The following is a 27,137-nucleotide window of genomic DNA, read 5'->3' as shown; positions in this document are numbered from 1 at the left end:
TTTAGTAAAGAAAGTGAGTTATACCTTTTTATAATACGGGAGGAAGTTCTAATGTCTTTCAGAGAAGAGTTAATCATGTTAATTCCATTCAGAAGGTATATGCTTTATATTACACATATGTTTAAATAATGTATGAATTATGATTATTGCTGAGAGAATAAATATCTTAGGAAGTGGCTGATAGACAAAAGTGATAGGTAGTCTAGCAAGAGCTGGAGTCTCCATATATAGAAAAATGGATTGACAGTCTTAGAGAAAAACACATTTTGTGAAGGTTTTCACCCTCTGTCTTCATTCACTAGCATTTGTATGAAGTAAATCATCACTACTTTTGGGGTAGACAGATATATCAAAATCTGTTGGCAGAGCTGTTGCTTTGGCTAGGCATTTCAAATTTCCTTTTTTTAATATATGAGGACTATGATTGCTATATAGCATGAGTCTATGAATACAATGCTACCAGCTTCTTCAAATGAAGTGAAAAACATGCCATTTCACTTTTCTCCTACATACATATTATAGAAAATTCCCTTTGTTCAAAATAAAAATTCATAGAGGGAAAAGAAGCAAACACTTCCATTTAGCTGAAATACTGAAATTGCATATAATCTCTTAAGGTATGCTGTTTTATTTACTTTCAAGCTTGACATTTCCATTTGTTGCTCTTCAACACCAGTTTCTTGACTCAATTCAATCAGCTGAAATGTGCCATTAACAATAATCAATAGTTTCAGTAGTTTACCGTTTTTACCATGACATCTCCAAGTCTTTCATCAAAAGATCGTTATCCAACCATCTAACTAAAAATCAGAGTTGGCCATAAATGTCATTTCATGCCATAAAATGTAGTTTAAACCTCAGGCAAGTGAGATTTATAGAAAACACAATATTAGCTGCCAGGGAAGAGGGAAACTGTCTCTGTTTTAAAATAATTTTAGAATCTTAGTTAACCTTACTATAGTTAAGAAGCAAATGCTGAGGTTTTCAGGAGCTCTATGGGAGTTTAATCTGGATTTTGAGAATAAATATCGTTTATCACTTTGGGGTTGAGGCAGTAAAAAGCCCCTGCCTTATTCCCAAACTCTCTCTTTTTCTACCTCAGGTACACTGAAAGTTGCGTGTAATATGTGCCCTAGCTCAAAGACGGAAAAGAGTAGCCTGATCGACATTGGACTTTATGTGAGCAACAAATAAACTTTGGTTTGGTTAAGCCACTGGACAAAAACAAATAAATACATTTTCTTGAGTAACATGGGATAAGCTAAGACATTTTCTCAGCATGATTTCCAACTGCTTTTGAAAGAGAGATCAGAAATCTAAACATAAAGTATTTATTTTCCATGCTTCCATAGTAAATATAGTTAGGACACATGGTGAATCTTCCCTTTAATGATTCATAAGCTTGCAGTTTCTCAAGATTAGAAATACAGATAAATTTTCATTATGTAATACAGCAGATATAAATACAAATTGTATCGTAGAAAATAGATGTGTTTTTGCCCTCAACTAGAATTATTCACTACTTAAAGAGATGTTTTATTAAGTGCTGGACATCAAATAATTTTTTAGTCATTGGGCTATTCTTTATTTTTCAAAGTAATCTGCTAAAAATAGACTTAACCAAAGTTTATTATTTACCTATCATAGCTGACGAGTAAAATGTAAACCCGTGTTGTTTTGTTTTTTTTGTTTTAGTTTTTGAGATGGAGTCTCACCTCTGTCACCCAGGCTGGAGTGCAGTGGCACCATCTCGGCTCACTGCAACCTCTGCCTCCCGGGTTCAAGCAATTCTCCCACCTCAGCCTCCCAAGTAGCTGGGATTACAGGCGTGGGCCACCACACCTGGCTAATTTTTGTATTTTTAGTAGAGACGGGGTTTCGCCATGTGAGCCAGGCTGGTCTTGAACTCCTGACCTCAGGTGATCCAGCCGCCTCGGCCTCCCAAAGTGCTGGAATTATAGGCGTCAGCCACTGCATCTGGCCAGGAAACTCATGTATCTATTAAAATTCTGGAATGGCTTTATCAGCATTTGCAATATTATACAATAAAATTTTATTTATGAAATAGCCTAAGCCAAATATATTATAGTAGTACATTGTCTAACCATACATCTAAGAGTGAGCAAAAAACTCTGTATTTGCATTGCCCTTATATTCTGTCACAAGCCATGGGAGATATCTATAAAGTCTGGTATTTTTCTAAACAAATTACCTCCAAATGATCAAACTAACTCAACATGCATTTTGGAGGAGAAAGTGGGGTTAAAGCAGGATGATGAAGCAAGAATGATAAATTCAGGAGCCATAAATTGCCAGTGTTACCTACTCCTATGCACCAGAGCAGCAAAGTAGATCAACTATCACATCAAAAAATAAAAACAGGAGAAGGAGAATAATAGGAGGAAGAGAGGAGAAGAACTTCTGCTTATTGTGATTTGATTCTGGAATTATTTTTTCAAACTAGAATATACTATCATGTTTTTTTATAATAATTAAAAAATAAAGTTAGTCTAAAAAATCAATCATTTTATTATAATGATTTATATCCAAATTGTATTTGAAAGACTAGTACAGTTATTGTATCAAGTCAGAAAAAACAACTATACATAACAAAACTCCATAATGGTTCAGGAAAATTATACCAGGTATTGCGAGTAAACTTTAAGAGCTTCCTTGTACTACAGAATATGATTCTCACCAAGACTTCATTTAAACAAAACCACCCCAAACTCTGTTTTCACTGTTTATGCATATGGAACTTTATGGAAATAATTTTTGTTTCTAGGAAAAACAATTGTCTGAAAATTGTTTGATCATTAACTATGACAAATTTAGCCATCTCATTCTTATTTTCACAGATCATGTTAGGAAGAAAGCTACAAAATGCCAGATTAACATTTCAAAACATATTTGAAAGTAATGAAGGGAAACTGATTCAGTTAGCAACGCTAAATAAAACAGACAATTCATACAGATGCTTTCCCTGTAAAATATTAAATAAACACTCAAAAATGTCAACTTTTAAAATTTAATAAACCAATCCCTAAGTTATTTCTCTGAGCAAAGTTTCTCCTTGACCGAAGCTCTGGTTTTTTGTTTGTTTGTTTGTTTGTTTTTTGAGGCGGAGTCTCGCTGTGTTGCCCAGGCCGGAGTGCAGTGGCCGGATCTCTGCTCACTGCAAGCTCCGCCTCCCGGGTTTACGCCATTCTCCTGCCTCAGCCTCCCGAGTAGCTGGGACTACAGGCGCCTGCCACCTCGCCCGGCTAGTTTTTCGTGTTTTTTTTTTAGTAGAGACGGGGTTTCACCGTGTCAGCCAGGATGGTCTGGATCTCCTGACCTCGTGATCCGCCCGTCTCGGCCTCCCAAAGTGCTGGGATTACATATGCAAATGTTTTTCGGATCAGAGCATGTACTTTTTCTAAGATGAGGGTGTTAAGTGGAATTATAAATAATGTTTCCTTCTCTCTCTGCCTCTCTCCTCCTTGTACAAATGCCGAAATATATCAGGCTGTATAAAAGCAACTATTTTGTTTTGTCCCTGGCTTGTCAGTTACAAGTACAAATGCTGAGAATTGTTCAATTGGATCCACAAGAGTGCTAAAGCAGAAATGCTTGACTTACTTGCCATTGTTTCATCAGCTCTTTTACTCCCTTGGAGTCTTCTAGGAGCCTTTCCTTACGGGTAGCATCCTGTAGGACATTGGCAGTTGTTTCAGCTTCTGTAAGCCAGGCAAGAAACTTTTCCAGGTCCAGGGGGAACTGTTGCAGTAATCTATGAGTTTCTTCCAAAGCAGCCTCTTGCTCACTCACCCTGTGAAGGAACAAATGTTCAGATGCAGTTATTAAATATCAGAATGGTACACCTAGTGAACTCCACAAAAAGAGAAAGATGGAGGAACTAAACTGTAATATACCAACAATGGGGTGAGTTGTTGCTACAGCTCTTCCTTTAAGCAACAGCTATAATACTGTGCAGTCTATTTACTTTCATTTTTATTTAACCTAAAGGCATTTGTATGGGGGAAGGCATGCAATAATGACAATTACAGATTTCTATAAACCCCTCTCCACAGAGGAGGTTTTATATATATATATAAATATATATATATAAAATATATAAACATATGTGTATATATATGTGAAATATATATATATTTGAACATTTGCAAGTTCATTTGAAAGTTCAAAGTATCTTTTTTCAATTTTGTAGTTTTTGTTGGTCAATTTTGAAAGCTTATTTTTAATATACTGCCAAATTTGAGACTAACCTTTGTAGTTAAAACCCTAAAATCCCTGTACCATGCTTGTCTTTGATGCCGCTCTGAGGCAGAAAACAAGCATTTGATATGCAAGGAGAAAAGTCAAGAAAATACGAACCCAGAGTCAAAAGGAAAAGACTAGAGGAAAAGACAAAAAGAAGGGGATTGGAGGGCAAAGGAAGAAAGACTAACAAGTAGAGAAATAACATTTCATAGAAACTATCATTTTGTGCAAACTATCATTTTGCATGACTCCAGTTATACCTTTTGTGTTATTTTTGTATTTAATTACTTGATCATACAACTGAGAACATTTTCCAAAATAAAAATGTTATGTGTAACATAAAAGAGTAGAGCCTTAAAACCAGGCAGATCTGAGTTCAATTCCCAATGTTCCTTACCAGTTATGTGATATGGCAAGTTACCTCTCTGATTCTCAGTTTCTCATCTGCAATATCTATTGCTGTGATGAGAATTAAAATAGAAAATTCCTGTGAAGTTGAGTGCCCTACACGTTATACAGTTATACATTACAGTTACTCAAAAACGTTAGTTCCTTCTACCCATATCCCATTTCCCCATTCCTGTAATATTTTAAAAGGATGAAACAAACTCTTTCATGACAAAAACTCTAAAAATGTATTCATATTTTTGATCATATATATAATGCATGTATTGTGGATACATACACATATGCCCTCAGCAAATATCTATATAATAATAGCTTAGAAAGGAAAATTGCCTTAGGCATTAACAGTCCCATCGAAAAAGATTCAGGTAAACTTTGTCTGCAATGAGGAAATTAGTACTCTATTTAAATGTCTTATTTGCCTTCTATTACTACACAAACACTTTCTGGGATTAAACATAAGCTAAAAATGGATTTTAAAAAATTGAACACTTGAATATGATACCCATTGCTTGTTAAGATGTGATTGTCAATAATTATGCAAAACTGCAATTTATTTCAGCAGCAACTTTATCATGGGATGTGCAAACCAGGCAATAAACAACTGCTGCCGAGCCAGCGGCAGCAAAGCCCCCGGAAGAGCTGTTTATTCATCATGGGTGAGGTTTTTGCTGAGCACACAGTCTTCCACAGTGGAGTTTCAGTGCTCATACTGGATAAAAATCTTCCGTCTGCATTAACTGGTGGAGGGTAGAATAGGTTTATGAGGATGCAGCTACTGGAAAAAAAGTAAGCATTGCACTAAGCTATTTATCAACTCCTAAATAAACTTTAATACTGCACAGCTGAAAGGTAGTGTAGGCTTCTGGTTGGGCAAATAAATTAAACCTCGTGTAGTTCAAGGGCTAACGTGGACTGCCGGCTCCCTGTTTATCTAGTTTTCAGGCAAACTATCAACACAAAGAGAAATATCAAAATAGTCATTTATCTTTTTATTTATTATGGTTGAAAAATTCAGAACCATTGCAACAACTCCAAGAATCTCGATGTTACAATTGGGCATGCACCTTACAGTCTGAACCATGTGTAACTGCTGACAATTGACTGGGTTTGACCTACAAAAGTGGCAGTTTCATGCAGTTTGCATTAAGACTTACTCCATCTCCAGTGCAAAATTTGGAACAGAAATAGGCTGTCGCATTCCAGCATATAAATGCAGGGTTAGACATTTGACATATTTTCTAATGTAGTCCCATTTCAAACAAAATTTTAAAATATGAAATCTCCCATGGCAGAGTGAAACTTAGAGAATGTAATGTTGTGTATTTTATCAGCATCAGCTTCATGATGAGTTGCACTTGCTACATCTTAGCTCCTCTATCCTTAAACTAGAAATGCCGCTTACCCTCTGCTTCCAGAGGAAGTAACTAGTAAATAACTTTCCAAGAGTTATTTGCAAAATGCAATGCACATAAATCAGATGAAAGAGTTCTACCGAGACAATGCGATTTTCAGCCAAATCCTACCAGCAAGTTTGCTGCTTTGTAAATTAGGTCCTTAGGGAAGAACAGTAACTCTTTCAGGACAGTAAGGAACCATTTTCCTAAATGATACCCTTGTGGTCTGAAATATTGACAACATCAGGCTGAATATTTTCTAATTTGGAAAATACGTTAAAAATTCAATGGCAATAACAGCAGAAAATCTCCTCAAATGAGCTCCTTTACATGCCTCTTTAATAATAGGTAAGACTGTTGTTTCCTGCTTGTGTGCGGGTTTTACGGCTTCAACATTTCTCTCGGAATCTGTGTGTGTGTACATTGAATTCCTAAATTTTAATTGTGCCAGGTCTAGTCTAGAATTAGTCAAGAATACTTAATTTCCATATCTGTGCATTCAACATGTTCTAAATGTATCATATAGTTTTAAATTTTCCTGAACCATATGGGTTTAAATGGCTTATATGATAAATAAAATGTAAAAAATAAGAATCATAAAGAAAAAAAAGATATGTTTAGAAAAAAAACCCGAAGTCCTTGAATTAGATTTTTTTTAATTCCTTCTTCCAAGTTATCAAACCACAGGCCCTGGAGAAAATTTGCCTGAATTTTAAAAGTAACAATGACCAGATATTAGAAACTGTAATAATGCTTTGCAAACAGAATCTACTGTATTGGTTAAGTACTTTTTTTACATAACAAAGTTTTATAATCAGCTATTCCAGCTTTATGGTCCACAAAAATAGCTGAGAATTTGATGGAGTAAGGAATAATGTGATTTCAGAATGTTTTCATTCTATTCATAAGAGCACTGTGTACCATTCTCAGTATGTAAATAAGGGCAGCCTGAAACAGTGTTCTCATAGTCCATGGACCAGCAGCACCAGCATCATCTGAGAAGTTATTAGAAATGCAAATTCCCAGGCCTCAGCCTAGCCCCGCTGAATCAGAGACTCTGGGTAAAATCCAGCAAGCTGTGTTTTAACCAGCCTTCCAATATATGCTAAAGCTGGAGATTCACAGTTGCCAGAGACCAAATTTGAGAACGACTGGTGTAGTAGATGCTAAGCTGGGCTGCCCAGACCCCTTTTCAGGACTGAAATACTTCTGACCCCAGCTGCTGGTAGTGCTACTGGCTGATAGTCCTCAGCTGTTATCCCTATTTGAGAGGTGGCCTCAGCTAAAGAGAGGTGCCTAGCCCAAAGTTACCCACTATGTCCCCGAGATGGGCTGCACGTATTGGTTGATGAGAGAGTTGTGGGGTATGAAATCCTGGGTCCCTTGCTGCAACTCAGGACAATTCTGAAGGGCTATCCTACCTTCAGACTTCAGAGATCCTCCTGGGGAAGGCTAGGAAGGAGAGGCGGAGGGTTGATTGTGTTGTAGTCGTGACTATATGGTAGCCCAGCTTCTCCTTCTGCCCAGTCTTGCTCCCGCGCCTTTCCTCCCTTCACAGGTGTTAATCCTGAGAGCACTCTCCAATAAAATTCCTTCATGCTAATCACTTTCTCAGAATCTGCTTTCTGGGAGAACCTGACCTCCTGAATTTTCACGCTGAACAAGGATTTTACAAATATACTTGCCTAAGAAATATATGTGGTCTCCAAAGGGAACAAGATGGAGGATTCTCACATGCAGTAATTGTGCCTGAATTGCTACTGCACTTTTGGTTGCCCTTTAAGGAAACCTATAGATAATGCAGGTTTGCATTATCATCAGTTACAAGCAAGAATCTACTGAAGGAGCAGAGTGTTGGAGCTATAAAGCTTAGTGCAACCCTATACCTGCCAAACAAAGTGTTTATCCAGAGACAATTTTGCAGGAAGGTAAAGAATCACAGAAGGCATGTTTTCAGCACATCCATTTTCTTTTTAAGACCTGATGATCAATGAGACAATCAGATAAGTATATTCTGACCTGTCATTAGAACCCTACCCCTGCCACACACACACACGATGGTATTTCTGAATAAATCTCTAAGACTCCATTGAGTTGAATATCTTCAATTTCTTATCCCCAACATAATACATGAAAAGGAAAAAGGAAGGCAGATCTAATGTACAGCATGGAAGATAATTTTTAAAGCTAACATTGACGTAACTCTTTATATGTTTCCAAACATATTCAGAGTTATTCTATCGTCACTTCATAAGATGTTTTCCATTTTTCTACCTACCTTCTTTTTCTTTGTATACTCAGCTGGTTATTGCATTCTCTGCCAATGGCTTTAAACCCGATACTTGTTACTTTCCAAGGTAAGCCTAAAGAGCTTAATTATTGTATAGACATTATTCTACTATTAGATATATGGATGAAAAATACTTTATCAGTGCATTATATTGTGGGATTCTAAGTGTGTAGGTATAACAGAAACATATTGAGTATTTTTAGAAAAAGGCTCAATCTGATACGAAAGGTTATTTTGCCCAGGTTATTTTTAAAATGTGATAAACTAGGAATGTTCAAAGAACTCAGTCTTCTGCTAAATAACACTTTCACTATGCCCTGGCATTGTTATAGAGTAACCACATAAAATACTCTAAATCTTTCCTTCCTAGTTTATTTGCAATTTAGCCACTATAATTTCCTATGATATTTTAGGAGAAAGATTAAAGAACCATTATTTTGTTCCCTTTTTCTGATGGGATATAGGTTAGAGACCTTAGTAGCACCTGGATGTAAGATCAAAATGATTCTTGCCATATCAACCACTACTCATAGAACCAGAGTTAATCTGAAGTTCAAATTTCCTGTAACCATAACAGTTCCTACTAGTTTGCTAGTAAATTGCATTTTGATTTTAAAACATAACTTTATATTGAATTGGTGAGGGGAAGTTAGAATTTTGTCACCTATGGATATACAGCACTTTGTAGAAAGGATTTCTTTTAATCTCTAGCAATTATATTAGTAATGTGCACTAATGAGAAGCATGAATCTAAGCAAAAACTGTAAACATTGCCTGACTAGTAGTCCATTCCTAGCAAAACCAACTCTGGTTTTATCTGTCTTTGGGCAACATCTACCTACAAATATGACTGGAGAAGGATGGTGGCAATGAGAGAATGTTTGTCTTTTCTTCTCTGTTACGAAACTGTAAAGTGAGGAATATATGACATCATTTTAATTTAACTTCTGGTGCTTGCTTTTCATCCACAGCATGAGGAATAGCAGATCTAATGTACAGCATGGAAGATAATTTTTAAAGCTAACATCCACATAACACTTTATGTTTTCAAACATATTCAGAGTTATTCTATCATCACTTCATAAGATATTTTCCATTTTTGTACCTACCTTCTTTTTCTTTGTGTACTCAGCTGGATATTTCATTCTCTGCCAATGGCTTTAAACTTGATACAGATTATCTTTAATTTTAAACCTCATTCTTATTTCCACATGCCTACCAACATCTAATTCAATAATTCATCCATGCATCCATTCCATACCTATTGTGTACCAGGATCTGTGCCTGATGATGGTGACAGAAAATCCAATAATACCTGGACTTTGGCATTTAGCATATTCAAATCTAATAGAGGGTACAGATAGGTAAACACTTAACTAGAGTTACAATGTGATTAAGGCTATAAACCATCTGGAGTCCTTACCCCTAGCGCAAATGTAACATGTATCAGTCTGCATTCATAAACTTCTATCTCAATTTGCCAAACAAGTAATAAATATATCTTAAACATGTTTTACTCTTTCTATCAAAAGAGGTAGGGATCATCCAGCAAGGCTTTATCTCAAAATAGAGTGATAGATGCTCAATAAAAGTTTGCCTAACTAATTTTCATAAAAATAAAAAAACCTTTTAGTACAGTACAGGCTTTTGCTGGTTTCATTTTAGGGCTGGAGAGACTGATTCTGAGAGAATTGTAATGATGCTCCCAAGGTTGTATACAAGTTAAGTGGCAGAGCTGGGGGTATAGCCCAAGTCTTGCATTCCAGAAAAGAAGTTTTTGTAACTCCAAAGATAGATATTGGAATACACTCTTCTCTGATATATTCATTGTACTAAAAGAAAGGCGCAAGGAAGATTATGTCACTGAATCCTGGTCTTCATTTTAGAGCACAAATTTAATTTTCTGTTACTGCCATATGCAGGGTCATTGAAACATACAAATACCTACATACAAGGATATTCTCATATCCAAACTATTGCAGAAAAGATCTCGCTGGTCTTTGCTTTAAAATAAAAATCCATTTTTAATGCAAATTTGCTAGTTTGCTGTTCACCAACATATGAATTAACGAGGTTTTCATCCCCTCTCTCTTGAGGTCTGGTACTAAATTACTTGAACTCTCCAGAGTTAATTGGAAACCATGACCTAAATGTTCCCAAAGTATTGCTGATTAGTTCTCAGAAAACTCATTCCCATCTTTCGTCACCCCAGACACCACAGGATGACTTTTTAACATGTGCAGTAGCAACACACTGGCATGAGAAATAGATTAATCCTCCAAAGATAAACCACAGCTTTGAAGCTATCTGTGTAAACTTCTTTCACTGATACTTTTTTTTTTTAAACACACATATCACTTAGACTTTAGATAGTAAGAGAGTATAGGCATTATCAATCATATAAGAATTTTTTTTTTTTTTTTTTTTTGAGACATAGTCTTGTTCTGTCGCCCAGGCTGGAGTGCAGTGGTGTGGTCTTGGCTCACTGCAAGCTCCACCTCCTGGGTTCACGCCATTCTCCTGCCTCAGCCTCCCGAGTAGCTGGGACTACAGGCGCCCGCCACCATGCCCAGCTAATTTTTTGTATTTTTAGTTGAGACGGGGTTTCACTGTGTTAGCCAGGATGGTCTCAGTCTCCTGACATCGTGATCCGTCTGCCTCGGCCTCCCAAAGTGCTGGGATTATAGGTGTGAGCCACCGCATCCAGCCAAGAAATTTTGAAAGACACATTTCATCTCTCATTTTTTTACCCTTATGAATGTTTTTAAAATAGAGATTTGCAAATTTATCATTAGGGAAACAACCATAATTATACACTTTCCCTAAAACCATTAGTACTTTCCTGAAGAGACCTGCATTAGGAGACAGCAGTAGAAAATGTGTTTTCTACTTCACTTTGCATTACTCGTTTCATTTGATTTGTATTTCAACTCATAAATCACTGAAAAAAAATAGTTGATAAAGAAATGTACACAGTGTTATGAGCAGATGAAATACACATCTCTATACATACATATACTTTTTTCTTTCTTGAATTTTTAAAGAGATTAATACTCTTTAATACCTGTATTTTATATTTTTTTGCTGATACAATACCAAAAGGTACTATTTGGAGAGGTTGGGAGTAATGAATTACATTTGGTTTGGTTAATATACAGAGACTCAAAATATCCTTTTGGACATTTATACAACTGTAAAGGATCTTTAGAAAAAAATGCAGTTAATGCTACTTCCCAGATAATTACATGCTTAAATTTGTGTTGACCTATAGTTGGACACATTTCCGTTCTAAATAAATTCTCAATGATTTGTATAATGTGAATTTTTAAGTTGGTTTTGGTTACTTGTCGTGATAAACTCTTTAAAGATATATTTCCTAGTATTGATAAGCTAAGTAGCTTTTCTTCTCTTCTAAAAAGATTTGTTTAAAATAGTATAAAAACCAATTTAAAAGATGAGCCTAAGATCATCTCTTACAAACCTGATGAGATTGTGCAGTTATATATATCCTCATCCACAATAACTTAGAGCAAAACAGAATTGTAGCTTGTTAGTTGTTGATACATAATATTCAGAAGACAGCAAAGCAGGCAGGTTCAATTTTCTAATATCAAATGGCAAAAACACAACAGGTTCACTTTAAAAGAAAGAAGTGGCTAAAAACATATCAACAGATGAAATAAACTTATAGTAGAGTTCTGTCAGTGGAATTTGGAAATACGAACAATTTTATAACCCCGATCTCAATTCTGAATTATGATATCGAAATATTTGTGACTTTTATTACCTAGTCTCTTACTCAGTACTCTCTCTTGTGGTTAACAATACACGTTTGAAAGGGACCTTTTAGCAAAGGACATGAACAGACCCTTTTTAAAAGAAAACATACATGCTGCCAACAAGCATATGAAAAAAAGCTCAACATCACTGATCATTGGAGAAATGCAAATCAAAACCACAAGGAGATACCATCACATACCAGTCAGAATGCCTATTATTAAAAAGTCAAAAATAACAGGTTCTGGCGAGGTTCCAGAGAAAAAGAAATGCTTATAAACTGTTGGTTATAGTGTATGTTATTTCAGTCATTGTGAAAACCAGTGTGGAGATTCTTCAGAGATCATGGATGGAGCTGGAGGCCATTGTCCTCAGCAAACTAATTCAGGAACAGAAAACCAAGTACTGCATGTTCTCACTTATTAGTGGGAGTTAAATGATGAGAACACATGGACACAGAGAGAAACAACAGTCATGGAAGCCTACTGGAGTGGGGAGGGTGGGAGGAGGGAGAGGATCAAGAAAAATATCTAATGTGTACTACGCTTAATACCTGGGTAACAAAATAATCGGTACAACAAACCCCCATGACATAAGTTTACCTATATAACAAACCTGCATATGTACTCCTGAACTTAAAATAAAAATTAAGAAAAAGCCCTTTTATATTCAACATTCATCGTTATAGCATTTTACACTAAAATAATGTTCTGCAGTTTTCAAGCTCCTTTGACAGGATCCACATCTCCTTTCATATTTTAAATAGCTTGATGAGGCTAATGAGGCAGGTTGTAATTATTATGAACAGTTTATAGATGAGAAACTTGACTTTCAGGGAGGCTGGGTGAGTTGCCAAAATAAATGACAAACCTTGAAACAATCTAGTCCACTGTACTATAAGCCATTACCTCTCAAGGTAGACTTTCCAATCTCCCTGTGAAGTAAATATAATGGATATTAATATGACACTATTCTCAAAAGCCCTTTGTTTTATGTTATTATTATATGAATTAGAATTATGGGGTATTTGTGTATATGTGTGTGAAAAGATAAATTATTATTCCTTTGCTTATCATCTTCATCTGTCATCTACGAGATATATTAAAATAAATACTAAACTTTGAACTCTAGGTAAGCTTGAGGATTTAGTTTAGAAAGAAGGCATTACAGGCATTAATCAAATATTTTAATTCTTATGAAATTATACAAAGTTACAGTACATACCATTTTGACCTTCTCTAAATGATACGTTAATAAATGTTGGTTAATAATACAGAGATTATCTGAATGTCTATGTATTTTGGGATATGTTTTACATAAAATTTCTAACATGAAAATAAAATACTTCATACATTGCTTTACGACATTTTACAGTAAAATAAATACATTTTAATAAAACCAATTGAACAATGAATTAATTTCTCAAAGTGACTTAGTTTAAGTAGATTCTAAAAGAACTGCCCTTCTAAATGTAAACCTATTTTAATGACTCAGATATGATTTACAAGACAAGATGTGGGATTACAAATAGCTTCAGCTAATTAAAAATTATCAAAATAAAGATTTAAATTTTCTTGCTTTCGTACTTTTAATTACCAGGGTGAAAAATTGCATTTAAAAGACCTAGATACTTTGAAATGTATTGATGGCCTTTTATAAGATCAATTAAAATTTATAAAGAACAGTCAAAAATTTAGGATTTATTTTTTTCAATTAGAAGTATAACAGGAAAGGAATGAATCTGAGGGTGCTTCTGGTTTTAAGAATCCTCTGACTTATGAATATACCACTTACTATAGTCTTGATATTCATCATCATTATCACCATTCATCATCCTCAACTTACTGTAAATTATTTGAGGGCAAAGATTCACACCACAGTTCCTGGCAATTTAATAGATACTCAATAAATTAAATTAAAATGAAAAAACCTACTATCAATAAGGTATACAGCCTCTAAAACTAAGGCCACAGGCCCTTGTTCTTAGAAATCTTAAAATTCTTTCTTGATGTGAATTTATTGAATAATAATTTATATTGACATAGAATTTTAAAGTTTAAACATTGCTTTCACGTATTTCAGTTGAACCTCATAATAATTTGAAAATATCAGCTTTGTTATAAAAAACTATTACTCAGTTACAACCAAGATGTTTAAAAATGAGAATGAGCAATTCCGTGCCCAAAATTGTGTTTTGCTTTGTAAATGTGCAGATATTCAATCTTTGGAATTTGTTTCTTTCATCAAATTTCATATTAGCCATGAAAGTGAAGGAGTAGACTATTTTACTGGGCAACACATTGTATTTAGCTGTCAATAACTGAGTTTCTGTTACTCTTCTTCCATGGAAGTTAACAAATTTTTTTTCTGAATTTTCAAAATGAACTTCTGCAAAAAATGTTATTTCAATACTTTTTAGGCGTATTAAAGAAACAGACGGCATACAAATAATAACTTCTGTCAAAATTAACCTGTTATTTTGGTAAATGTTCAGATTGCCTATAAGTTTGATCCTGGTCTTCAGACATGAAGTACCAAAAGTGCCTTAAAACTCATCCTGTCCAGACACCCATTTGGCTTCTGTCACCCAGCATACTCCTGCCCTCCCTGCTTTTTATCACCCATAAGTTTGACGGGCCTCCTCTCTGTAGTTCTACTCATGTTCTGTCAAAAACATCCAGTGTGTCAGGGTTGAGAACAGAAGCTTGTGACGTAGCACCAGAGATCTTCCATCACCACCTGACACTGGTCTATTAATCGATATCCTTTGTGTAAAATCATGAAGTGGCTTCTAAGCCATCCAATTTACCTTGCATCTAGCCAGTATTTCTCCAACTTATTCACAGGAATATAATGAAAGACTGTCAAATGCCCAGATGAAATGCAAATAGACTGCTGCATTTTGCTTACCTACTTTTCTAAAAATTTTTCAATGTAAAACATTATTTTTATCTCAATAATTTAGACAATATAGACTTATCTCTATATGCAGGTGTATCTGTGTTGTTTTACTAAATTAGCTCATCTCTTCAATAAATGGGTTCATACTTCTCTTATAGCCTCCATGTAAGTTGCATTTGGCATTTTAAATGCCTTGGACAGCTACAATCATATCTCTTATGATTTTTACATAAAATATAACTTCATTTATCAACAACTGGTTAGAGGGCAATTGATATAGCTATGTGGGGGGAAGGAGAATGGATGAGTGTTATCACCACCCTTTTATAGAGATCATGCCATTCAAGTGGTGAAAATAGATTATAATTGCAGTGATAATCACAGAATTTTAAAAGACTGGGCTAGACAATCTGGCAGGTCTGAAATGGTAATTTCATTTAGTCTTGTAAAAATGGCAACTGTATCACTCAGAAATAGGTTGGGTGCTCCGAAAATATTGCTATTGCAGTAATTCACAAATCAGTTTTTGTCTGGAAAAAAATTTAACCAAATTATACAGACCACAAAAAAAGAAGCATTCTAGAAATTGAGGGAGGACATTTGACTATCACAGTAATTGAAGAGTGTTACTATAATAGCATTCTGTGAAGAAGGAGTGAAGATGGTAAACTTCTTGTACAACAAAGAACTCTCCCAAGTCTGACAGCACTTTGGAATATCCCACTGGACATGCATGTGTGTGGAAACCCTGTTTATAAACACCTAAACCTGGAATGTAACTCAATTTTACATGTAAACATAAGATATTTTCCTCACAGTTTTAAGACATTGAATTTTTCAGCCATGCAACTAACTGCCACAACAATCCAAGAAAAAAATTTATTTCATGGTGTTAGGAATTTTGCCAGGAGTTGTTCAGCACTTTGGAAAATTACGCTACGGATGACCAATGCCCCTCATGGTCTTTGAGTCTCCATACAACACAATGGTGTCTTTCTGCATTTGATCATACTGCATTCATAGTCTCATGATCTAAAAACTTCACTTGTGTTCCAGTATGATCCTGCCTGAATAACTGCATACTAAAATACATATTATTTTATTATAAATGACTCTTATTTCTCTTTAAAATAGAGTCAGGGCTTCGTTTACACTATTGCCTGTATAAGTAGGGTATGTTGTCTACATATTTTGGCTTACAATAGTAAAGAAGGCATTACAAAGTATTTGTTATTTAAAAAAGAAAAGAGGGGTGGCATTGGGTCTGAGAAGTTTGAAAACCACTGATACAGAGCCACTGGGAAATCTCAAAGTTTATTATGCTGAAAATTAATAGAATTTTTCAGGAAAGAATGAGGATGTGCTCCCTCCCTGTGTATCCAATCTCTGATCCCTACAGCTCCGTAGAGAATGAAATAGCATTTTAAAAATTGCTCTCTTCTACAACCAGCTGTGACTATCGGTGAACCAGAGGTCTACTTCATATACGAACCTGAATTAAAAACAGCCAGCCCTTGAGTCAGTTCAGAGCCCACATTCTTGATTACATTTGACACAATAATCATCATCATATCTTAAGACTCAAATCAGCCTGACAGTGCTCAACTCAGGGCTGCTTCTCCCAATTAGCTGAAAATTGCAGCCCAGCTCATCTCCTAGGGAATACGTTTACGTTTACAATTTTGCTATGGCAAAAAGGCAGCAAACACACTGGAAGGAGCAAATCAGCTTTTTAAATTTTACACTAACTATTTTAAGTTTACCTAAGTCTGGTAAACCTGTTTTGACAAGAATGACAATGAGGAAGCTGTTTTTGCTATGACTTTTTAAAAAACTGTACAAAGTTTAAGATAACTAGAGTTTGGACTAGAAGGGGAAAATAAATACACAATGTGAATATTTTTACAAGTTATTTGTCAAATGAAAGCTTTTAGAAGAAACAGCCTTTCTTTGGTAAATGGTACATTAAAATAATTTGCAATTAATAGATAGGTAAATGTAATTTGAAAACAAAAAGTGAATAAATGTCAAGGTCCTAGGAAATATTTTCCAATAATATGCTAACACGATAACTCCATGTCCATGTGACATAGTGTTATTCTGTGTATCTGGTTCAAAATTATTTCTCTCCTATATTTCTGGGGGGTGGAATAACCAAGAACATTTTTGTGCATTTTGTTTCCTCAATTATGATACCTTTCTATGCAGATCAGGACAGTTTGCACACACTATGGGAAAAATGGAAACTGACAAGGTAACCATACTTCATGGTGGCTGTGCTGAAGATCTGCTCAGATAACAGTGTCCTTACGTGCTGTCGTCTAAGCGGTTGACAGTGCAGACATGGAAGAGAAATATGCAGATGGGAAAACATGAATCTAGAAAAGTGGGAAAAATACTGAGGAACAGGACACCTGGAAAAGTAAGACAATTCTAGAGTGGGCTGAGATAGAAGACATGTTGTAACTACTCGGAAAAGGAAAATATGTGAACAGGAACAGGTATATAAGCTGACAGAGTGCAAGAGCTCACAGAAAGCAAATGCTAACAGTAATGGAGAAATACCATTGAGGCAGAGGTGGAGAAAAAAAGGAATAAGGAGGGGCCGGCCGCAGTGGCTCACGCCTGTAATCCCAGTACTTTGGGAGGCCAGGGTGGGTGGATCACGAGGTCAGGAGTTCAAGACCAGCGTGGCCAAGATGGTGAAACCCTGTCTCTACTAAAAATACAAAAATAATTAGCAGGGCATGATGGTGGGTGCCTGTAATCCCAGCTACTTGGGAGGCTGAGGCAGAGAATTGCTTGAACCCAGGAGGCAGAGGTTGCAGTGAGCCGAGATTACACCACTGCACTACAGCCTGGGCAACAGAGTGAGACTCCATCTCAAAAAAAAAAAAAAAAGGAATAAGGAGAGAGGCAAAGTTGAGGACAGGAGCACAGGGGAAATGACAGAAATAGCAAATCAGAGAAAAGTGAGTAAGGACAACATCTCTTTTAGTCTTGTTATTCTCAAATATCCCTATTCGCCCAAAGATTAACATTTCCTACAAGACACCATGTTATGAATGTCCTTAACTCATGGATATCCCTCAAGAAGAAATATTTATTTTTTTATAGTACAGTTACCATACATTTGGGAATTAGAATGGATTTTTAAAGTCTGGTTTCTGATTCAAGTTTTAATCATTTTGCAGGAAAGAAGGCAGGACTCTTACAACATGAATACTCATGTATTATATATAATATCATTTAAGTGGATTTTGCCCCAAATCTTTGTGGATGTGCATAATTGAAGAAAAAGATAATGTTAATACTTCTTGGTAAATTAATTGATGGCTTCTCCTTTAAGATTAGTCAACCATCTGAGTACTATGAGCAACACTTCTATAGATCCTGTTCTCCTTTAAAAAACAAAATTCACATCTTCTGTTGTCAGAGAAATTAAATCTTTGAGAGTTCTTAATGTTAGAAAAATAAAAATATCCTCATGAGAGTCAACATTCTTTAATACTGAGAAAAGGGTATACATTCACATTTTATTAAAACTAGGGTCCACTGCTGTAAGTGTCATGAAGTTAACGTATACCTAATAAAGTCTATAAAAAATAATCAGAAATAAGCTTTAGTGAAAAAATCCACATATTGAATTCTGCTGTCTCTCATATTACCTTAAAGTGTTTTTCCAAATTCTAGCTTAGCCAAATCATAAGGAAACTGAATTAGAAATCCTTTGAGTGGGCAGGGCGTGGTGGTTCAAGCCTGTAATCCCAGCACTTTGGGAGGCCAAGATGGGTGGATCACGAAGTCAGGAGATCGAGACCATCCTGGCGAACATGGTGAAACCCCGTCTCTACTTAAAAAATACAAAAAAACTAGCCGGGCGAGGTGGCGGGGGCCTGTAGTCCCAGCTACTCGGGAGGCTAAGGCAGGAAAATGGCGTAAACCCGGGAGGCGGAGCTTGCAGTGAGCTGAGATCCGGCCACTGCACTCCAGCGGGGGCAACAGAGGGAGACTCCGTCTCAAAAAATATAAAAAAAAAAAAAGAAAAGAAATCCTTTGAGTGACTATTACATACTTTAAGTTATGGATACCATGTTGTAAAACATCTGGCTCATTCTTGTGCTGTCATGATTTTCCAAAATAAAACATTTGCTGTTTGGATGTTGTTATTTTAAAAGACCCTTAATGATTAATCAACTGATTTGCTTTAGTTGATTTCAAAATATATGCTAATTGACAACGTGGATGATGACACAATACTTAAAAATCCCATACAAGTTGTCCACTGAACAATTTGGTCATTTCCTTATTCATTTCCTTATTAATGCTCACAGAAGCATAGTTATCATTTTCTTTAGTTAGTCACAGAATGGGAATTAATTTATTTTAATCCAACATTCCGTTTTCCTTATTTTGCTCTATCAGTTTTGTGAGCCTAAAGAAATAAAGTTGACCACAGCAAAAGCAGTGCTGGGGAAGAGGCCAGTTTATAGGATAACTGCAATACATTTTACTTAGAAATATATTTGAAGATCACCTGAAAGTTTAACTGATACAACATGAGACAGCACAGTTTAACTGACACAGGACGAGACAGCACAGTTTAATTGACACAGGATGAGACAGCATAGTTTAATTGACATAGGATAGACAGCACATCTAGAAAAATGAATGCCATTCAGATAATCGTTCTCCTGATTTTGATCTATCTGTTCACTTCTTGGTGTAAATCAAATTGTTGAATTAAATTTCAAAAACGCTACAGGTTTACAGGGAATCACTAGTTCCCCCAAATAACTTTCTAAAGTTGACTGTAACTCTTCTACTTCCCTGCTGTAATGACAGGAAATGTGGTCTGAATTTATTGCTATCCCCCACCTCTCTTAGAGACTGTTGTTCATTTCACTCATGCATTTTCCTTCCAAATAAATGTTGTCAATAGGAAAAATAGGTTTTGATAAACTATATTTTATAGTTTGACAAACTATATATGTTTTCTTTTTCACCTTCTTGACAACATTTGTCCGATTATATTAGCAGATTCCAGGACTAAGTTTGATAATTATTGTTAAGAGTTTTTGTAGGGAAAAAAATGGCATTTCTTGTAGATAAATTAGTAGTTGATGATATATGTAAAAATTTAGTGTTTGTGATAGCCACATTTTTAAATTTTTCATTTGAAAATATGAACATCATCCGTTTCCTTGTCTAATGTCTTTCCTGAAGCATATATTTTTAAAGTAGCTCTTACAACTTGCAATATGTGATGCAGCTATAATTATTTTAATCTGCATGAAAAATAATATAAAAATTAAAGTATCAGTGTAATTTTGTTAGAACTAATAACATTGCACATTTGTTTTGTTAGTGAAATATATGCTCAAATGATATAAGAATAATATTAGGTAAATATGGAACAGTAGTTCTATGAAGAATGCATTTTTAAAAAATCTTAGTTCATCAATGCAGTGAAAGTAAATATAGAATTCTCTAGATTCTCCCATTAAATTATAACAGTATTCAGAATTCTTTCAATATATGGTGGAAGAAGCAAAAGCTGATATTAATAGAATATTATGCCTCTTCTCAGAAAAACATTATACTTTCATAGAATGTAGACTCATATATATGTATATGAAGAATTTTGTTCACTGTGCTCAGTATCTATTGCAGTATCTGGCAAAGAGTGAGTGCTTAATTTTTACTGAAGCCCTTAATTAGAAAATGGCAAATACATGTCAGTATCAGTGTTATCACCATAGATACTTTCATTATATAGTAATCACAGTAGTGCATACTTAACCGCCACTGTCTGATTCTGACTTCTACTTTCAAAGTTAGAATAATAAATCTCTGCCAGGTAACCCATTTTCAAAAGCAAACTTTAGCAAAACTTTGGAATACAAAATAGAAGATGGAGAGAAACTTGCCTTTCAAGGAAGAATGGCAAAGATGTGGTGAGATGCCCTCTTAGAGCCAGTACGTTAATATGCTAATAAAAGTAGAAAAGACTTACTAGAACTATTTGAAATTTTAAAAAGTAACACATCACTGTATGTGAGAAAATTCTCAATAAATTACAGAACGTAACATCATATAAATGATGCTGCAATGTAAACACACACACACACACAAAGAAAAAGGAGACAGATAGCAAATACAAGAATTTCTGTGTCAGAATTAACACAAGCTGGTGTTTTGAACTTAGGAAAGTCACAGACTCTCTGTGCCTCAGTATCCTTATCTCAGTTATAAATATTTTGATATTGAAATTAGTGACTTCCTAGGTTAACTCAGACCTATAAAATGTCATGTTCATTTAGAATATGGGTCAGCAAATTGTAAAGATGTCTGTCCACCTGCTACTCATTTGGCAAACAGCGCATATCCCAGGGAGCAGAACCCAGCCCAAGGAAGCTGTCCTACCATATCAATTAATGGCTTGAAGTCAAGAATGAGTCCCAAGCCACTGGTTTGCCAAGGAGTCTGCAAAATCTTGCTAGAACTATGACTTTCAATTCTGGTTCTTGCAACTGCACTATTAAAGGACCTTGGCCTCTTCTTAGAGTAGACCAGGTCCATCCATCAGGAATAGTTGCTAAGAGTTATGGGTTGGCCAGGATTACTCTGCATGAGAAGTATACGGAGGTTTATTCACACACACCAAGTGGTTGGCTGGGCTTCTGGAATTGCCTACCTGCCAGGACAAGTTTTACTGTTACCAGCAGCAAGCTAGCAACTAGGCTAAAGTAATCATTAACACGGTGTGGTTTATAGGTTTTGTGTGGGGGAAAAATCCTCAAAATCATGAGTTAGTTCCATTCTATTAAAATGTTGATGAAGATAGAGTGTCAAGGAGGGTTAATGGCATTTGTTTCAGGGAAAAGAAAAATGTGTTAGCAGATCCCAGCAATTTGAATAGACTCTATTGTCTATCGCCTCTGTTGTTTACTGCTATCTGCTAAAATAGAGACTTTACTAAGTATAGCTTCTTTTACTGAAGATATCCCTGATTACTTCTGTGGATTTCTAAATAATTTCTCCTCCATCCTCCTTGCGGGAAGTCGCAGGGAAAAAAAGATTCAATATGATTCAAATAGGCTCTGCCAGAGAATCAATCTCTATCCTCTCTCTGTCTCTATCTATCTAGCTAATGAATCAATACTCCCAGAAAAAAGTTCTTAAACTTCTATCAGAATATGAGGTAAGACTAACAGCCTTGGAGGAGTCGTAGAAAAAAATGTCTGAATAGAGTCAAAATTCACATAACACAAATTCTCTTGGTTAGTATGAGAAATGTATAGGCTTATGCTTAAGTGAAGAATTGAGCTAATGGCACTAGAGAATACTATTCAGGTAATCACAGTGAGATGATTTCCATTCAGTGGCCTGGCCTATATGCTATGCTATCTATCTTACAAACACTTACTGAGTGCATGTTCTACACATAGTATTGGACCAGATACTATAGTGTTGTATAAGATTCTTGAGAAATTGTTTTCATGGTCAAACTTTTAGAAGGGATGCATACTACACAGATTATCCCTTCCCCCCATACTTGCATAAATACACATACTTTGTTGATTCACCAAGCATGCACTGTAATAAAGGGTCTGATTAGTCCTATAGGAAAGAAGTCTGTTTGCTTTGATTTAACTTGATATTGCCTAATTATTTTTTTCATCCATAGAACCCTTTGAGTTATTACTTATTAAGATACAATGGAACTAGTTCTGCCGAAACCCCATTTGGAAAAAGAAATCTCCTACTCCAGATGATGAGTATGTGAAGATCAGGATGTTATACCATACGACCACCAAGGTATCACCAACCTGTTCCTGAATACTTCTACAACTTTACAGGGCAGTCTGTTCCATCTTTGGACAGCTTTATAACAATATTCCTGTCTCTATTAAGCTGAAATATACGTTCTTAGGACTAGGTCATATGCTTACATTTATTCAGCCTAAGATCCCCTTTGGCTTTCCTTTCCCACTGTTCTATCACATTGTGTGTTGTGTGTGTGTGTAAAGAGAAGAGAGAAACAGAAAGAAATTATTGTTGCTAAAACCACTATGTTATCTCCATATTTGGAATGATTTTTGTTGGTGTAGGGCAGTGGTTCTCAAACTTTAATACGAATAGAAATAACTTAGAGGCCTGAAAGCTTGTTAAAAGTTCCCCAAGCCCCATCCCCAGAGATCCTGATTTAGTTGGATGGGGTAGGACCTACAAATTTACATTTCTAGTGAGCTCATAGGTGATACCAATGCTGCTAGTCAGAGGATCATACTTTGGGTAACACTGTGGTAGTGGGTACATTGATGCTCTGCCAAGACTTCATGCCCTAGCTGGTTGGAATATTGACTACTAACAGCTCACAGCTGCCTTCCTCCCTGGAAATTGCCTTCAGTCATAGGTGATGATCTTGCTCCAGTCTGCCCTCTCCCATGGGGTGACCCAGGACCATTAACTGTCTAGTATTGTGTTACAAAGGTCCAGATCCCTTGCTTCAATTCAGCGTGTCTCTAAAGGGCCCTGCAATTTCCAAAACTCCCCTGAAAATCTGATGAGGCCTCAATGGACTGCAGGCTGCACTGCACTTCTTCATCTGTGCAATCTTGCCTATCTTACAACCTTACATATGTATCTCATGGGAACGCTCCCCAACAAACGTTTTGCATACAACTCTCTATTCTTAGCCTATTTCCAGGGAACCCAGCCTAAGTTAGATGGGTTTTGTTTTTGTTTTACATTTCTTTTTGAACCCACACGTAGCACCTTGCATTTACATTACATCTTTCAATATTCAGCCTACCAGTCCAATTTGTTGAAAACTTTTTGGCTTCTGATGTTCTTGTCTGCTATATTTGCTATTTCTCCCTGCTTTGTGGCATTGGCAAATTTGATAAGAATGTTATCTATGTCTTCATCCAAGTCACTGATGAAAATATTGAAGAGGACAGAGCTGAGATTAGATTACTGGGAATAGCTGCCAGAAACCTCCTTCCAAATTGATAGCTATACATTAGACAGCAGTGAAGGGAGCATAGGCCTCAGAGTTGCAGATTTGGGATGGAACAACAGTTCTGTTTAAGTAGATGTCAACAGCTAGAGTCATAGCGAAAAAGAACAATGCCATTTTAGCATTTCTATTTTAATAGGAAACTTAGGTATCACTTATATAACACATTTCAATAAAACATATCTCACTATAAAAACATAAAATCATAAATAATTATTATGAACTTATGATTATTATTCATCTAATTTGTCCCAGCATGAAAACTGTATTTGATCATTTCATGGAGGGTTTTTTCATTTATACATTTTAAAAAATAGGTTGTGAGAAAGTTGAAGTACAACAGCTAACCCAACTTCACTAGGACATTTAAAATACTGGCAATATAAAAGAAAAAGACAATCCATCAGTAATTGTATGAGTGGCCATAAGTTTAAGCAATGTAGGTTATTATCTACAAAGGTGATTGAATTTGGTTCACCTGATTTGCTTTAATTGCTCTGTGGCATAAACACACTGACTGAACACAGAGTGATGTAATGAGTATCATAATCAGGAATTTGATAAAGCTAAGTGTGAAACTGACTATTAGAAGATATTTGAAACACACAACCACTGCTTTGAATGGGGAATTGATTTTGCAGTTCATTTAAATAATTTTCATCTCTTTCTATGAATACTGATGACAGACAGAATGACCACAACATAAAACATTGGCTGGAAGAATGTCACCAGGTACTTCAAGAAATTATTTCCCCCATGTTTTTTATTGAAAAGATAACACCTGTCCATTTCTTTCCTAATAAAAATGTGGTAAGAATTTTTTAAATGAAAATTGAAAACTATCTGAAAATGCTTTTAACTGTTAATAAACAGGGAGTAAGTAAAATAAAAATAGGCAATAATATATTTGCAAAACTATGATAGAAGGAACTGCTAAGAATGTTGAGAGTGATTCTTTATTTGTACATTTTTGATAGTTTCTACAATAAGAATCACTTTGTACGAAAGGAAAGAAGTTATTTCAAAATATAGAAGAAACCTCCAAACACAGAAAAACGGTAGATAAAATACCAAAATAGAAAATCAAAAAGGCACAATCTGGGCTTAGAAACAAGTTAAGTAGCTCTGTGCTTCAGAAATGCCACAAAAACACACAGTGGTGCACGGGGCTGTAGACATAGGGCTTTGGGGGCCTGGGCTGGGAAGTAGGTAGCAGTAGCCAGGAGTTCAGATTCTGCTGGGCTCAAGAATCTATAAACACTCTGTATAAGACAAAGGACCTGAGCCAGGCTCTTTGCTGCAATTAGTCAAGGATGATACCAGGTTTCCCTACTGGGTGAAAGGGGGCTGCAAAAAAAAAAAGAAAAATTCTGCTATTGATCACAACCTAGAACTGATTAAATGACATCCCTTTTTAGGGGGAAATTAGAAAGATTAGATTTCATAAAACTCATTAATACCTATATGTCCAAACATTTTTAATATAAGAAATCATTTGAATTAATGATTTATAGAAAGGAAACAGATCCCTATTATATACTGAATAAAGCCAAAGGGTCCCAAAACTATAAGATTTCTAGAATTGTACAGATAAAAATTAAGTCAAGTGATGACTGTATTCATTTATCAAAACAACTCAACTTTCTAAAAATAAATCTACCTAAATTCTATTTTTATTGAATGTTTTAAAGAAGTCTTTCTGAGAATGATATAGATAGAAATAAAATAAAAAATAAAAATATAATTGAAAAGTAACATAATGGGTATTATAGCTAACATTAATGGTTCAATTAAACCGAATAAGAAAAACTTTCTCCCATTCGTTTTAATATTTGATACTGTAATATTAAATTTATGAACAAAAAACAGTCTGTTGGTATCCTATAATTTTTTTTATTAGGAAACAATGGTAAGTTTTCTATAATACTATTGTTTTTCCTGGGAAAACTGATACATAGGAGTATTTCTAAGCATATATTTTGGTGTGTTGGTTCAGCCCAGTTCAGGACTGTAGGACTGGGTTAGAATGAAAATGGCTACTTGGCTACATCACCAGGTAATTTTCCACACCAGTAAATCACCAGTGACATGGTTCCAAATGTCTCCCTTTGTGTGCAATCCCTGCAAGCTAGAAACATTCTAATTACTTGAAAGGAGATGACATAAAATGAAGCAGGCTGTTACCACTATGAACCTTTTAGATCCATATGGATCATGACACTCCCTGGCCCAGAGCCCCAAGATTTCACGTAATAGATGTTATATTATCCTATTGTAGAATGGAGATAATTTTTTTTTATTTTTGAGACAGAGTCTTGCTCTGTCATCCAGGCTGTAGTGCAGTGGCACAATCTCAGCTCACTTCAACCTCCGAAGAATTCTTATGCTTCATAATCAGTTGGGAAGATTTGGGTCTCAGCAATATAAAAATGGGATTGTCTTATAACTATACATACAACTCTCTCCTGAAGAGCAGAAAGACACTTTCTCATACTGCTAAGTGTACCTAAAGCAGTTGATAATGGATTGAATTTTTTAATATACCAAATCCTCTCAGTCCTTAAAATGGACTAGAAGGTATATTTTGCATAAGAGGGATTTAAAATAGGGTATTCAAAATTGAGAGGGTTGAACTGGTGGCTTTGGGGTCATTTGTAGCTTTAAATTTAATTTAATTTTAAGAGATGGAGTCTCACTATGTCACCCAGGCTGGAGTACACTGGCATGATCATAGCTCACTGCAGCCTTGAACTGAACTCCTAGGTTCAAGAAATCCTCTTGCCTCAACTTCCCAAGTAGCTGGGACTACAAACTTGGCTTTTTTTTTTTTATGTTTTGTAGAAATGGTATCTCACTATGTTGCCCAGGCTGGTCTCAAACTCTTGGCCTCTAGTGATCCTCCCACCCCCACTTCGGCCTCCCAAAGGCTGGGATTATGGGTACATGTCCAGCCAGGAACTTTAATATTTTAAATAAAATGTGCCACATATATATTATGAGCAGCCCCCAATGTAATAAAGGTTGTATTTTAAACAAATATCCTGCTAGCATTCTATCATATTTTTGTACATAGCTTTGA

General features: G+C 35.6%; 1 protein-coding gene across 5 annotated transcripts in view; it reads right to left on the bottom strand.

Annotated features, from left to right (window-relative positions):
* The window catches only part of DMD (dystrophin), a 2,174,064-nt gene that overhangs the window by 508,303 nt on the left and 1,638,624 nt on the right, over positions 1–27,137 (bottom strand). For all 5 annotated transcript variants that reach the window (XM_031660704.1, XM_031660695.1, XM_031660696.1 and 2 more), the window contains one exon: positions 3,622–3,811. In XM_031660704.1, coding sequence (XP_031516564.1) covers positions 3,622–3,811 — 190 coding nt within the window. The remainder of the gene's footprint in view (positions 1–3,621; positions 3,812–27,137) is intronic.

The sequence above is a fragment of the Papio anubis genome, chromosome X, assembly GCF_008728515.1.
Source record: "Papio anubis isolate 15944 chromosome X, Panubis1.0, whole genome shotgun sequence".
In the NCBI taxonomy this organism is placed as follows: domain Eukaryota; kingdom Metazoa; phylum Chordata; class Mammalia; order Primates; family Cercopithecidae; genus Papio; species Papio anubis.
This window is presented reverse-complemented; position numbering and strand designations above follow the sequence as displayed.